The 13,318-nt window shown below is 35.7% G+C and overlaps 2 protein-coding genes and 1 long non-coding RNA gene across 3 annotated transcripts; 1 reads left to right on the forward strand and 2 right to left on the reverse strand.

Annotated features, from left to right (window-relative positions):
* Nucleotides 1-521: 521 nt before the first annotated feature.
* LOC132307172 (large ribosomal subunit protein uL4c) lies at nt 522-2,655 on the reverse strand. The gene is made up of 2 exons (XM_059804861.1): nt 1,726-2,655; nt 522-865 (listed from the first exon to the last, which is right to left on the reverse strand). Exons 1-2 carry the CDS (start codon nt 2,576-2,578, stop codon nt 828-830), a joined length of 891 nt encoding a protein of 296 aa, XP_059660844.1. The 5' UTR covers nt 2,579-2,655; the 3' UTR covers nt 522-827.
* Nucleotides 2,656-4,054: 1,399 nt separating this feature from the next.
* Nucleotides 4,055-7,865, forward strand: LOC132307174 (uncharacterized). The gene is made up of 2 exons (XR_009482185.1): nt 4,055-4,256; nt 5,142-7,865. It is a non-coding gene; the product is annotated as an uncharacterized LOC132307174 (long non-coding RNA).
* A 2,680-nt stretch (nt 7,866-10,545) lies between these two features.
* On the reverse strand, nt 10,546-11,041 carry LOC132307173 (uncharacterized). Its single transcript, XM_059804862.1, has one exon. It carries the CDS (start codon nt 10,962-10,964, stop codon nt 10,692-10,694), a length of 273 nt encoding a protein of 90 aa, XP_059660845.1. The 5' UTR covers nt 10,965-11,041; the 3' UTR covers nt 10,546-10,691.
* Nucleotides 11,042-13,318: the final 2,277 nt, after the last annotated feature.

The following is a 13,318-nucleotide window of genomic DNA, read 5'->3' on the forward strand; positions in this document are numbered from 1 at the left end:
CGGCACGAGACTCTGTATACATGCTCACCCATTGATAGCAAGAAAAGTACTGACTGACTGCAGATCATTCTCTCACAACATTGCCTGCTGCAGTAATGTGATTTGGTCGAGCTCCATACTCTATCCTAGTTGTATCTCCAAACGTAGCATGAAGTCTAATTCTTTAATTAGAAATTTTCATCTCAAAACCTACAATCAAACAATATAAAAGCATAGTGCAATACTCAGTTAATGACAACTAGTATTTGCATCCAGCGTTGAGCAGATTGTTTGCCTTTGAAGAGACTTGAAAGAGAACTAGGTTAATACTCAGTTAGTAACTAGGTTAATACTCGTTACCTAGAGAAAGTCGTACCTCCAAGGTTCTCTAAGACCCTCCTCGAAGGACTCCAAGGAATAAATAATGATTCAAAACTCTTGAACAATCAAACAGACAAACTGTTTGCAAGCAAATACGCGCACACAAAGGAGTGAGAAGCTCAAGCTTAGCTGCTAATACTTTCCAAAAGGAGAAACAAGAATCCCAAGAGAAGCAGTAATTTTTTTTTTTATTTTTTTTATAAAATATCACAGAACATTAAACTGCAAATAGAGTAAGCTATAAGAAGAAACTATCAAAACACCATAAGAAGGATTCAAGGAAGAGAGTGGTCAGTGACCAGAAAATGTTGATGACACGGGAACAAGTTGAGGAAGAGATTGTGCAAAATGGAACAAAGATGATGTACAAAAAAGCCAAATACCATAGCGGTTGGTATTGGGGAAGGCAGAGATCCTCCTTAAAGTATCTCTGTAGTAGATGAATCGAGGGGAAAACAATTTGTTGATCACTCTATTGCATCAGAATTTTCTTCTGACTCGGTCCCTGCATTCCAAGTCGAAATGGGAAAAAATAAGATTAATGAATGAATGAAAACTCATCATTATAATGCCGATCACGGCTAATATCTCTCTTCTACAGCACATAATTATGCACAGCAATGGTCATGCATGTACGAGGCATGGACCAGTGCGTACCAGAAAATCATGGCATTCAAATCATGTATATGCACACACACACTTTCTATGCAGATTTTATGGCTATACACAGTCGCGATGAGCATATCCGTTTTGGCAATGAAAAACACAATGCTGATCTCTAAGACCAATCAAGTGTGTCCTGAGTAGCATATCCGAATTGGCAAAATACAAAACACAATGCTAATCTCGAAGAACAATCAAGCGTTTCCCGAGTAGGTTACCTTATATGCCTGCATGAACTTTGATATTCTTTAGAATAGTATAGCCTTTTCATGTAAGCATAGTAGTTCTACCTATATATTATAATACAATGTTTTAGCTATTCTGAATACTCATTATACATAGTCAAGAGCTACGGTACCACATTACAGATATCTACAGTAATTTCTATAAACTCAAAGTACATATACATACAAACATATATGCATATATGTATGAACTATGAACTTTTAGAATTTTCAATTTTTTGTGCATAGCACCATGCCACTTCATCCAAAACAAAAAGCATAACAATGAAGCATAAGAAAAGTTCTGATTCAATTAAAGCAGGACACATTATAATAATAGCTAATTCACTATATGAATTATAAGGTTAAAAAGAAAAATAAAATTAAAAAAAAAAAAAAAAAAAAAACAGAAAAAAGAAAGGAAAAGAAAAGCAGAGCTAGAATCACACACATATATAGACAAAAATAAAGAACTAACCTTCAGTACCATCTTCTTCATATTCATCATCCTCACTCTCTCCGTCATAGTCATACCCATACATCTGGTTCAAATAATCCACAGTCTCCTTTGTAAACACCAACTTATCCGCATTCAAAATATCAAACAGATTCAAGGTCCTCGGCGTCAGCATCTTCAAAGTCCCAATATTCCGGCTCGAAAGCTTCAGATTATCCGGAACCTCAGTCAACAAGAACATCGATTTCTCCGTCGGGTCGATCCCCCACCTCTTCATCGCCGCAATGAACTCCTTTGTCTTGGGCTTCTCGAACTTCTCCCCAAGCTCCTCCACCACAATGCTGTTCACGGTCGCGCTCGACAGCGCCGTCGAAATCGCCAATCTCTTCTCTTTCCGGTTTATTTTAATGCTCCAATCTCTAGGTTTGGGGCCGAAGACGACGCCTCCGCCGGGACGGAGCGGGGTTCGCTGCGAGCCGCGGCGGGCTCGGCCGGTTTTCTTCTGGGGGTAGGGCTTTCTGCCGCCGCCTCTGACCTCACCGCGGGTGAGGGTGGAGGCGGTGCCGCGGCGCTTGTTCTGGAGGTCGGTGAGGATGCCGCGGTGGACGACGGCGCGGGCGGTGTTGGGTGGGGCCGACTTGAGGTTGAGAGTGGTTTCGCCGATTTTGGCGCCGTCGAAGGAGAGGATTGGGATGGTAGCGAGCTCAGACCGGATTGGTGAGGTGTGAGTCTGAGTGTGAGAAAGGGGTTTTGTGGGTTTGAGAGAATTGGGGGTTTTGAGTGCTGAGGTGAGTTTTGGAGTTTGGTGAGAGGATGTGATGAAAACGGAGGATGAGAAGAAAGAAATTGCAGAGTATGATACTGAATTCGCCATTGTAGAGAGAGAGAGAGAGAGAGAGAGATTGGCCTTATCCGTTGAGCTGTGTGACACTGCGACTCCTTTCCACTGGTACTACAGTGTTTGAATGCTGTAACCCGAAAATCATTAACCCCGAAGTAAATGACAAATTTAACCTTATTATTTTTGTGTTAAATTATAAATTATAAATTATTTTTTAAAATTACAATAATATCTTTTAAAATTATAAAAATTATGTTTAAGAGGGACTGAGGGGTAAGAGTGAAGAAGAGAAGATTAAAGAATATTTTTGTAATTTTAAAAAATAATTTTTAATTTTTAATTTAATATTAAATAGTAAAGTTAAATTTGTTATTTTATAATCCGGTTAACGGGTCGGACACAAAAATTGGGGCAGTTTGATTACTTTTTAAAAGTATAAGGGATTTTTAAAACATGTTGAGGTTTTATGATCAAAATTTAATGTTACGTTTGATATGTATCAATGAAATAGAATGCAATTGAGAATGAAATGGAATGACTATTCTCATTTTATTGTTTGATTGTAAATATGAAATGTGTATAAATGGAGTGATAATAACCATTCTATTGTTTGGTTGGACTAATTTAAAATTTAGAATGAAATAAATTTCAAATTGAATTCTTCAAAAATATCCCTTTTAGTAAAAAATAAATTAAATTAACAAAATGACATTCTTCTATAAATTTTAAAAAAATAAATGGTGGTAGTGGTGGATGGTGGTGGAGGTAAAAAGTAGTAGTGGTGTAAGTAGTGGTGTTGGAAGGCGACGGTGGTGGCAATAAGGAAAAGTGGCGACAGCGATGGCAATGGAAGGCAGTGGCAATAGTCTGGTGGAGGTGGTGGAAGGAGATAGTGGCGTAGGTGATGGTGGTGGAAGCCAATGGAGGTGACTTTGGTGGTGGTGGTGGAAGCCAATGGAGGTGACTTTAGTGGTGGTGGAAGACATTTGAGGTGGTGGTGGTGGAAGGCAGTGGAGGTAGTGGTGGTGGAAGACATTTAAGGTGGCGACGGTGGTGGTGACAGGGGTTGTAATGTTTCTAATTTTTTCCTCTTTTTCACTTTTAGGAGATTTTTCGATTTTTCGGATTTATTTTATTTTTATTGTCTCGTTTTGCCTATCGGACACCGGGGGGTATACTGGGTGGGTTTCAAGACTTAGATGAGGCATTTCTTCGAATTCGGGACTCTTAGAAATGCATTGTTGGCCATTTTGGTATTTTTCAGTTTTTCTGGCCGAAAGGTTCCGGGCGGGACCCGCAACCGGATTTGTCGTGCACGGAATTATTTTTCGGGGCCGTTGTCTTTCATACATAATTATTTGATGCCTATTTGTGTGGCTATATGTTTAGATGTGTGGTTGTAGCATGTGTATATATATGTGGGGAAGAGGACAAAAGAGATATTTTGATTTGGGTAGACCCCACATGACTTAAAGGCTTATTACTAAGACCACGTTTGGTTGAGTTTTCTGCAGTTTCTTCTTCCTCTCTGCGTGGGTTTTCTTTCTCTCTCTAAAACTTATCCTCTTTCTAGATCTATAAGCTTCAAAGCTTGATTTCACCCACTTCTATTTAGTTTTCGACTTTGCCATTGATCGGAGCAGAACTTCGTTTGGCCACCTTTGGGATTTCGATTTTTGGGCTGATTTTGGGGTTTTCTCTCAAATTTGAGGTAGGAGACTTCTAAAACTCATTTTCTTTGGCTTTTATGAATTATCTTTTTCGTGATAATGTCTTTACATGCTAAATTGTAAGTTTATTTCATGGCCATTAGAAATTGTATGTATGAGAAGCATGGTAAGGTGTCTTATGTGTTGAAGGTGTTAAATTGCATGCTTAAGTAATTTGTTGCAAAGATGTGTACTTAGTTGATTGATTTACATGCTTTACTTATTTATGCGGCCGTGATTGATAAATTGAGATTGTGGTGTTTGTGTATAAATTTGCTCCCAAAGCATGCAATCATGATATAGGTGAAATGTGTGAAATTGTATACTTGACATGGCATTGAATGGCATGAAGCATTCGTGTATGACATTGGGCAAAAAATAGGAAAATTGTTTTGAAAAGAAAAGAAATTAGTTTGGGAAAAAGATTTGAAAAAGAGGTTTACGAAAACCCAGTCACCTAGGAGTTGCCTAGGGTCCATGACGTTAATGTGACCTAGAGAGAATTAGAGAGACTGCCCTAGCGTGGTTGAGCTACCTAAGCCCCAAATGACACCTTGGAATTGTCATGTGGTCAAGGATAGTTAGCCAATCTTTCTCTCATGGCGCTATGGAATTGCCATGGGCCGGGTTGCATTAACAGTTTGGAAAGGATGAATGGAAAATGTTTTGGAAATGGAGAGCGACATTAGCATCTCATTTGCATCCCATTGGCGTTACATTATGTGGTATGGTTTGGTTGATCATGTTGTTGGTATATTTTCTCCCAAAATAGTATGACTCCGTTCCTTATTCTCTATGCTTTGTTTAGATTCACGAGGTCATTAAGAGGTATATTTTTGACACCTCCTACTGAGCCGTTGTGCTCACCCCTTCATTATCATTTTTAGGTCACAGCAAGGAAATGGCGAATAATAATCCCCCACAAGTTTAGATGGAATGGATGGAACCTTGACTTCTTTTGTAATTCATGTATACGTCTCTATTTTTGTTATATTATTATTATTTAGTTTGTTTTGTAAAGGACTAAGAATTTGTTGACTAAGAATTTTTTGTTGTTTTTAAGATATTACTCATGCTATAGAAAACTTCCACCACTCCACAATGCATTTGTATTTTATTTATTTTTCCCCTTATTTTGGCATTTTCATTTAGGTAGAAAGGATGCATGTAATATTAGGTCAGTCTTACCGAGAATGCAGTATATTGGGTCAAATGTGAAAGAAAGTGAATGTTTGGGTCAAAAAAGTGGGAGGGTTACATATTATGGTTGGGAATTCATTTAAACGGTGCATATTTAACTTCTAATCTAACATTATTAAGTTGGAAAATAAAAAATAAAAAAAAAATAATAATGCTTAATTATTATTATTAAAGGAGTATTTTGGATACTTAATAATTTTTCATCTCCCATTGAGATTCGAAACCTCCCCTTTAAAAAGGAAGGAGTGATACCACTTAGCTATTTGGTCATTTGTTGAATTGGGTAGTGTTGTTTGATTAAATAGTAATGCCTATGTTACTTCGACATTATTAAAGTAAATCAAGTTTTCTGATTGCCGGAGTACCTAAGTATCCGCTGCCCCGAGTAATGTAATAATTTTTTTTTTTTTTTTTTTTTTGGTATAGACCGTGACCATTTTCATCGGCTACCGAAAGTTGATCCAATGTAAATCCCTTTTGTTAATAGGAAAAATTTGGACTTCTAAAAAAGATAAGAGATCCTGTAAAATATTCATCCTAGGTTCCTACTCACTCTCCTCTCTCTCACACACGCACATTATGGATTTTATATATATACACAAGGATTAAATACTAAAATAGATTACCGAAAGGTTAACCTGTGGGATCCCTTTGGTTCACGGATCAGATAGAAAATAAATGAGATTGATTTCCCTTTACAACATTCCCCAAACTTTGCTCTCTCCCTTCAATATCTTCCACTATTGCTTCCAAATTTTTTGTTGAGTGGCTCCACAGCATCTTACTTTAAATCAAACTATAATGTCTTTTAGTAATAACAGATGGGAAAGTGATATGTTTCCAAAGTCTACTACTGTTTCATATGAGTGGAGCACATTACATAAATGCAGTCGAATGCATTCGACTTTAGGACGTTGTATCACGACTCTAACAGATAAATTATGAGGCCGGAATGAATAGAGATCTTTATCAATTTGCTTAAAATGCAGCCAAGTTAATACTTTGATGGCTTTTCTCTTGATGGGAGTTTACAGGGTTTTTCTTACATCCTATAGAATTCAAGAACGAATGTCAGGCCTGACACTATGAGATCCATTATTGATTTATTTTGCTACACCACACCATGAATTCAGGCACGAATGCCAGTTATTTTTCATTGACTAGAGGGTTGTCCCCTCTTCAGGTGGGAGTGTGGGACTATTTTCTGTGAGGTTGGTCTCAAAAAAGTCGAATCGAACCAACCTTCGCTTGCCCTGCCTGTTCCTCAATGATTTCATCCCCTTGGAGAGTTTAGCAAATGCCAAACTCTCTGTGAAAATGTCAATACATCACATATACATCCAACTTTTCTCACATTACATGGACGGTAAAGGACCCCTTCTTTCTCTATTACAGAAGCAATTTACTTTTCTATATATGCTTGTAATCTCGAACAACCCTATTAATTTGGGAAACTTGCAATAATGATAATGATGATGATATATGTCTGTAATGTATGAGTAAAGAGTTTCAAATTACATAAATCTAGGATATATATGTGCATAAAAATGGAGAGTTGAGTAGGACCCTTTTTTTATGAAGTCATAATCTCATCTTTAATTTTGTGTCCTATACATGTAATATTCACACTCCTATATATATAATACACACCACTTATTCTTCACTTCTACCCCATTTCTCTCTCTCCCTCTTTCATTGTGTGCGCGAGACACGCATCAACTGTTTTTAATGTCAACGAGAAGCAGTGGACGAGTGTGTTTCAGGCCGAATTTCGACGATGACAAACCGGCCGTCGTTCACAAGGTTAACTCCAGTAAAACAGATGCTGATAAGTGCAGGCGTTTTGCAGGAAATTGCAGATTGTGGCTACCTAAAAGATCAGAGTTGTCGCCGGTGAGAATTCTCAAGCATCTGAGTGACAAAATGGCAACAGCTATGCATTTGGTGTCCTTGAGGAGGAGGAGATCTTCTCCCGAGCCTCCTTCTTCCTCATCAGGAAGATCAAAGCCGTTGGTTGCTCCTATTGATTCTCAAAGAGCCGAAGCCATAGATGATTGTATCAAGTTCATCAATTCTTCTTCCTTGCAGAGAACAAATTCTGTTTCAGCAAATCCGCCGTAGAGTAATTCCTAGCATCGTAGTAGGAAGTGATATTTGTTTGGTTATTGACATTAGACAGAATTGTAGCTCAGCATTTAATTTCTCATGCTCTTGTTTGTTTCCCTGGAAATCATTTTGTTATATGTAAAAAAGTACGATGCTTTAATTAGTTACTACAGTAGTGGTTAGATCTGAAATGATTTGAAATTATGTAATATAAATGAGGTTGGTGTTTGTCTAAATCTTGAGGACATCATTGTCTAGGTAGTTACCTTATAATTTCATATTGATGAGATTGGTGTTGGTCTCAATCCGGAGAATTTCATTATCTACACTAATTATTCCCAACTTTCTAGGAAACTATATCCAAAACCATGAATTATTAGGTTGTTTCCACTGTTTTTTAAGTTTGTGGCTTCACTAATTCTTCCAAACTTTCTAGGAAACTATATTCATAACTATGAATTATATATACAGGGGCGCTGTTTGAAATTGAAATGACCAGACAGCCATGTTAGAAGTGTTCGGAGGTGGGTGTGTCACAAACTCGCGGCAACTGAGCAACCACATGATCTTGTTTTCGAAACCTGGTGCTAGCATGGGACGCGTTGTTGCCTTGGCCTTTTTCGAACCAGTGGAGGGCCAAAAAAATGTGATACCTGCCCTCAAATGCGAAGATGCATGTGGAATATTAGTCCGCGTCATTTATTTGTCATGCATTCGGGGGTGATGGAGACACCTCTGGCAATTTGTCACGCCTGACAATGTCATTACCTAGAATCACTCAATACATTTTGGTGTCCTCATCAGAGAAAAGATGCACAACATCACCATTTAATTTATTGTGTGTGTACAGTTCCTGATTGATGATGAACCTTATGGTTGTGCAAAGCTTGAATTTCAGTTGTCCTTAGCCATATGATTGTTGAAAACCATCGTTGAAGACCACTAAATATCATCTAGTACTTAATAGAGTGTTACAAGCATTGGTGTGTGAGCCTCAAGCTCAAAGCATGAATATTTGATACACCAGAAGGAAATCATTGGCATGATTATAATTTGGGAATGCAAGAAAACATCACCTTTTCATTCTTGATGGAGTATATAAGGATAGAACAAATACAGCAAGAGTTTGGAGTGTGATCAAGGCCATCCATATTGTCGATTGAGATGGAACAAACACTCCAGCGTCTCACCTTGATCACCAGGTAAAGGTTTGGAAATTAAATTTGTGCATTATTTTTTTTTATTTTTGGAAATTAAATTTTACAAAGATTAGGATTGAAAGGATTTAAATTTCTGATTTTATCAAATTAGGATCTACTAGGGAAAGGTTTAAAGTAGTCACTAATTTTTTATTTTTGAAAATTAAATTATTTTGGGAATTAAAGTTTACAAAGGTTAGAAATTGAAAGGATTTAAATTTATGATTTTATCAAATTAGGATCAACTGAGGAAAGGTTTAAATTAGTCACTAATTTTTTATTTTTGAAAATTAAATTTATTTTGGGAATTAAAGTTTACAAAGGTTAGGAATTGAAATGACTTATTCTGATTTATCAAATTAGGATCGACTGTGTAAAGGTTTAAATTAGTCAATAATTTTTATTTTTGAAAATTAAATTTATTTTGGGACGGAATATCAATCTGCAATGGTAAATTCAGCTCCTAGGATGACTCAACAGAATACAAGAGATAACCTGGCATTTACTATTATTATTTTATACAATGTGACAGCTTTGAAATTAAAAAGCTTCGAGTTGATCCAAATAAACATTTTATTCATACTTAGAATAAATTTTACTTACCTCTCTTGAATTTGTCAATATATCACATATCATAAAAGTGATCAAAATGTTACTTTTACCCACTTTCAATGTCTGGAATGACAACAAATATTTTGTGGTCAAAACGACAAAATAACACACTATAAAAGAGATAAGTGTGATTATGAAACATAGAGGGGGTTTATGTGAAATATTAATAAAATTAAAGGGAGGTAATTAAGTGAAAAATACCCAAAGTATAAGATTAATTTCACTTACCTTCTTGGATATTTATTAATATTCAACATAGACCCCTTTATGTTTTATAATCTCACTTAATTCCCCTGTCAGTGATTTTTGTACGTTTTGCACATAAAATGTTTGTTGTAATTTCAGACATTAGAAAGGCAAAATAGTCAAAAGAGATTTGTTACATAAATAAGAACTTCATGAAATGAAATTATGAAATATGAAGGAGTTTGAATATTAACAAATCTCAAGAGAGTTGAATAAAATAAACCCAAAAATTTATCCCGAGAATATATCACCTGGTCACACCACATAAATTTTACGAATTTAAAAAATACTTCATAAAATATTAGGTCTCCACTAAGTAAGGATCTTTCATCAATGGCCTTCAATTTTAAACCTTTCAATATTACCCTTGAAATCAAGCGCATAGATCGATACTGATGTGTAAAAGTCACTTTGGAACTGTGTGAAAATTATGGAGATTCTAATATGCTAACTCTTTCTCAATTCACATGAACTAATAAGAAGAAATCAAGCAAAACAATTAGGAAATTTTGTGATGTGTAATTGTGTTTCATGAAAAATTGACACTATCAAATTTTCATGACAAGTATCATTTTCAAAATGTTATACCTATTGATTCATGCCCTGTTATTTTAATAAAGCCAGAAAAAATAATTTGCAACTTCATTCTGTATATAATATTTTTTTTTTTTTTTTTTTTTTTTTTTTTTAAATAAGAAAGATTAGAAGTTAAATTAGTAGATAGAGATAATTGAAGCATCTCTCATTCTATATTGATTCCTAATATGCAAATTAAAACAATAGTGAAATGTGTTACAGTAAATAATCAAACTGGTTTATTATATGTAGCCCTGTTGTGTTATGAGTCAAAAACAAATCAAGAATTAAACTAAATAGCAAGGCAACAGATTACTATTACACTTTATGGAAAAAAAAAATAAAATGGAAATAGAGAGAAGAGGTCGTAAATTGCAATTAAAGAAGGTAATAATACAGTCTCAGTGTTCGAGAATTATGAGATTAAGATTCAAAGCAATCATATATATAAGAGGAGCTAGAAAAATGAACTAACAATAATTAAGAGCGATCATCATTTCATTTCTTGGCAAAGAGGCCTCCGAAGCCGCCACCGGACTTCTTGGGAGGAACCGCCACGGAGTTCTTTCGGCCGGTGGTGCCGGTGCCACTCTTCTCCTCGACCTTCTTGAGGATTGGATCAGTCTCCAGCATCTGGTCTTCCTTTGCTAAGCCACCAACGATCCAGTCCCACAGCCCTTTCTCCTCTCCCCCGGAGCTCTTTGCTGCGGTGGCGGCGTAGACTCTTCCGGCGGTGGCCACTGGAGAAAAGACCAAATTCAAAGAAGCCATGATGTAGATAGATAGATTATCTATGCTTCAGTGTCAAGGTATATGTGGAGGGAATAACTAACTAGAGAAGAGAGAGTGTGGATGAGATAATATAATTTTATTGGCTCCTATTGGGTGGATATGAGCCGTTGGATGGAGGTGAGAATGTGATGAACTGTTTGCACCACGAGTTCTCCACAAGCGTCTTATCTTCATTTCTTTTTCCTTCCCCTTTTTTTAAAATATATATATATATATATATATATATATATATATAATATTATTTTTACATGTATATAATTATTTATATTGACATTAATTTCATAAGGAGAAAATAAAGGTGGGATGACTGAATGAGAGCTCATCTTCAGCGGATACGGTCACCAATTGGACACGTGGCCCCATTCTAAACATATACATTGTTGCCACGTCATGCAACAAGTCACATCTCAAGTACATTGTTATGAGTTCCTTTTCTTTTTAATATTCATATAGCACATTTATGGAAGATGAACATTCATATAATAAACCTACTGCAACATTAGTAAAAAAAAAAAAAGTTATCAACTTTATGTATTTATTTACCTTGTAGACTTAAAATTATTATATTGATAATATAAAATTATTGTGTTCCTGATTTATAGTTATTGTGTTATCAATTTAAATGCAGTCAACAAAACATATAAATGAAAAAATAATTTCATGTGCATAGTGGAACCATCTAATTTTAGAATCAGGATCCGCTTCTAATTGTTCCACCATGTGCTGCTGTAAAATGAATAATTCAATAATTTTCGTCATTTTTGCAATAATTTTATATTATTTATAACAAATTATATTATTATATTATGGTACATACATATTATACCTTGTCACGAAGATAACATTGTCACGCTATGATACTTGCGCTACCCATACAAGACGTGGCACATGTTGCCTTCCTGGGATCCAGATCCCTAATTCCAACCCAAATCATGCAGGCACCTTGGTCGAGATACCAGCCATAGACTTGAGTCAAAAACATGTACTAATCATGCATAAATTTTCATGCTTAATCTAAACACAACGTAATTGTAATTTTTTTTCTTTTAATTTGAAGGGTAAAACAAATTTATTAATAGAAGAAAAATGTACAATGATCATGACCCAATAGGTAATTGAGGCCAATCCACAATTCAAATTTCATTCCTTCTAAATCATTTTAGAGGAACGTTTTTTATTTTTATTTTTATTTTTTTCAGTAAATAGATTAGAGAATGTTGTTCTAGGTCATTGACCAGAGCAACATTTATCTATATGGAGGAGAGGAAGTATTACTGCATGTGATGAAGACGATGGGAAATCTCATTCCTACATTACTCAAGTTAAAGCTTATGAGGATTTACTAAGCTTTGGAATTATTAAGTATACTTAGAAAAGTGGTAGAGACTTGTTAAGGATTTTGGCTTCAACAGTGATCGGAGTATCGTTGGTATTGCTTATTGTGTTATAAGAAAACTTGTTTTATTTTCTATTTGCTTCAAATGGTATCAAAGCCTTACTATAGAATTTGTGATTACTGTTGACCTATGGCTAGGTAAGGAAGCAAGATAGCCACAAAATAAGACTTACAGAACTTTCACAATCTGCAAAAATAATCTGCAACATCAAATTTCTAGACTGAGCACTCTATTAGAGCTACATGGAATCATTTCTCATCTAAATCTGGACGGTGGACGGAAAGGGATCAGCAAATGGCTGCATATGAATGCGAATATTGGACAAAATAGCCTGCTGGAGAGAGATTTCATAGTCATATGCAGTCTAAAAGTCCAAAACCGAGTAATGCCCGATCACAAAACACATGGACATCAATGGTGAAGCGTATGGAAGAACCTGAATTTTGGTCCTACACATGAAAGGATTCAAGATTCAAAGTCTTCCAAGTTCCCAAAAAATGTAAACTACCACAATATTGACGGAAAATAACTCTAGGGTGAGGAAGATCTTGGGAATTATGTTGATGTAAACTCAACTTTTGATGAATCCTTCAGAAGTATATATTAAGAGGGTGAGACATTGGACGGAAAGCCTGTATGAAAAAGGTGAGACAATGGACGAAAATTCAACCTTTGATGAAACTTTTGGAGGTGTATATGAAGAAGATAAAATCATGGTACTTTACTCGCACATTTATGCAGCTGTGGTGCATTTGATATTCTTAATATACTCACACAAACACGTGCGTACACACTCATATATATATATATTAGGGGTGGCCACAAATCGGATTGAATTAGACATTAATCTTAATTTAATTCGCTCTTAACGGATTGGAAATATCTTAATTCGCCACCGATGCGCTGTCCCACAAATAGAATCGGACCGAATTTGCA

Source organism: Cornus florida, unplaced genomic scaffold, assembly GCF_030987335.1.
Source record: "Cornus florida cultivar Cherokee Brave unplaced genomic scaffold, ASM3098733v1 CherokeeBrave_3.0.0_Hap2_Chr05, whole genome shotgun sequence".
Taxonomy (NCBI): Eukaryota; Viridiplantae; Streptophyta; class Magnoliopsida; order Cornales; family Cornaceae; genus Cornus; species Cornus florida.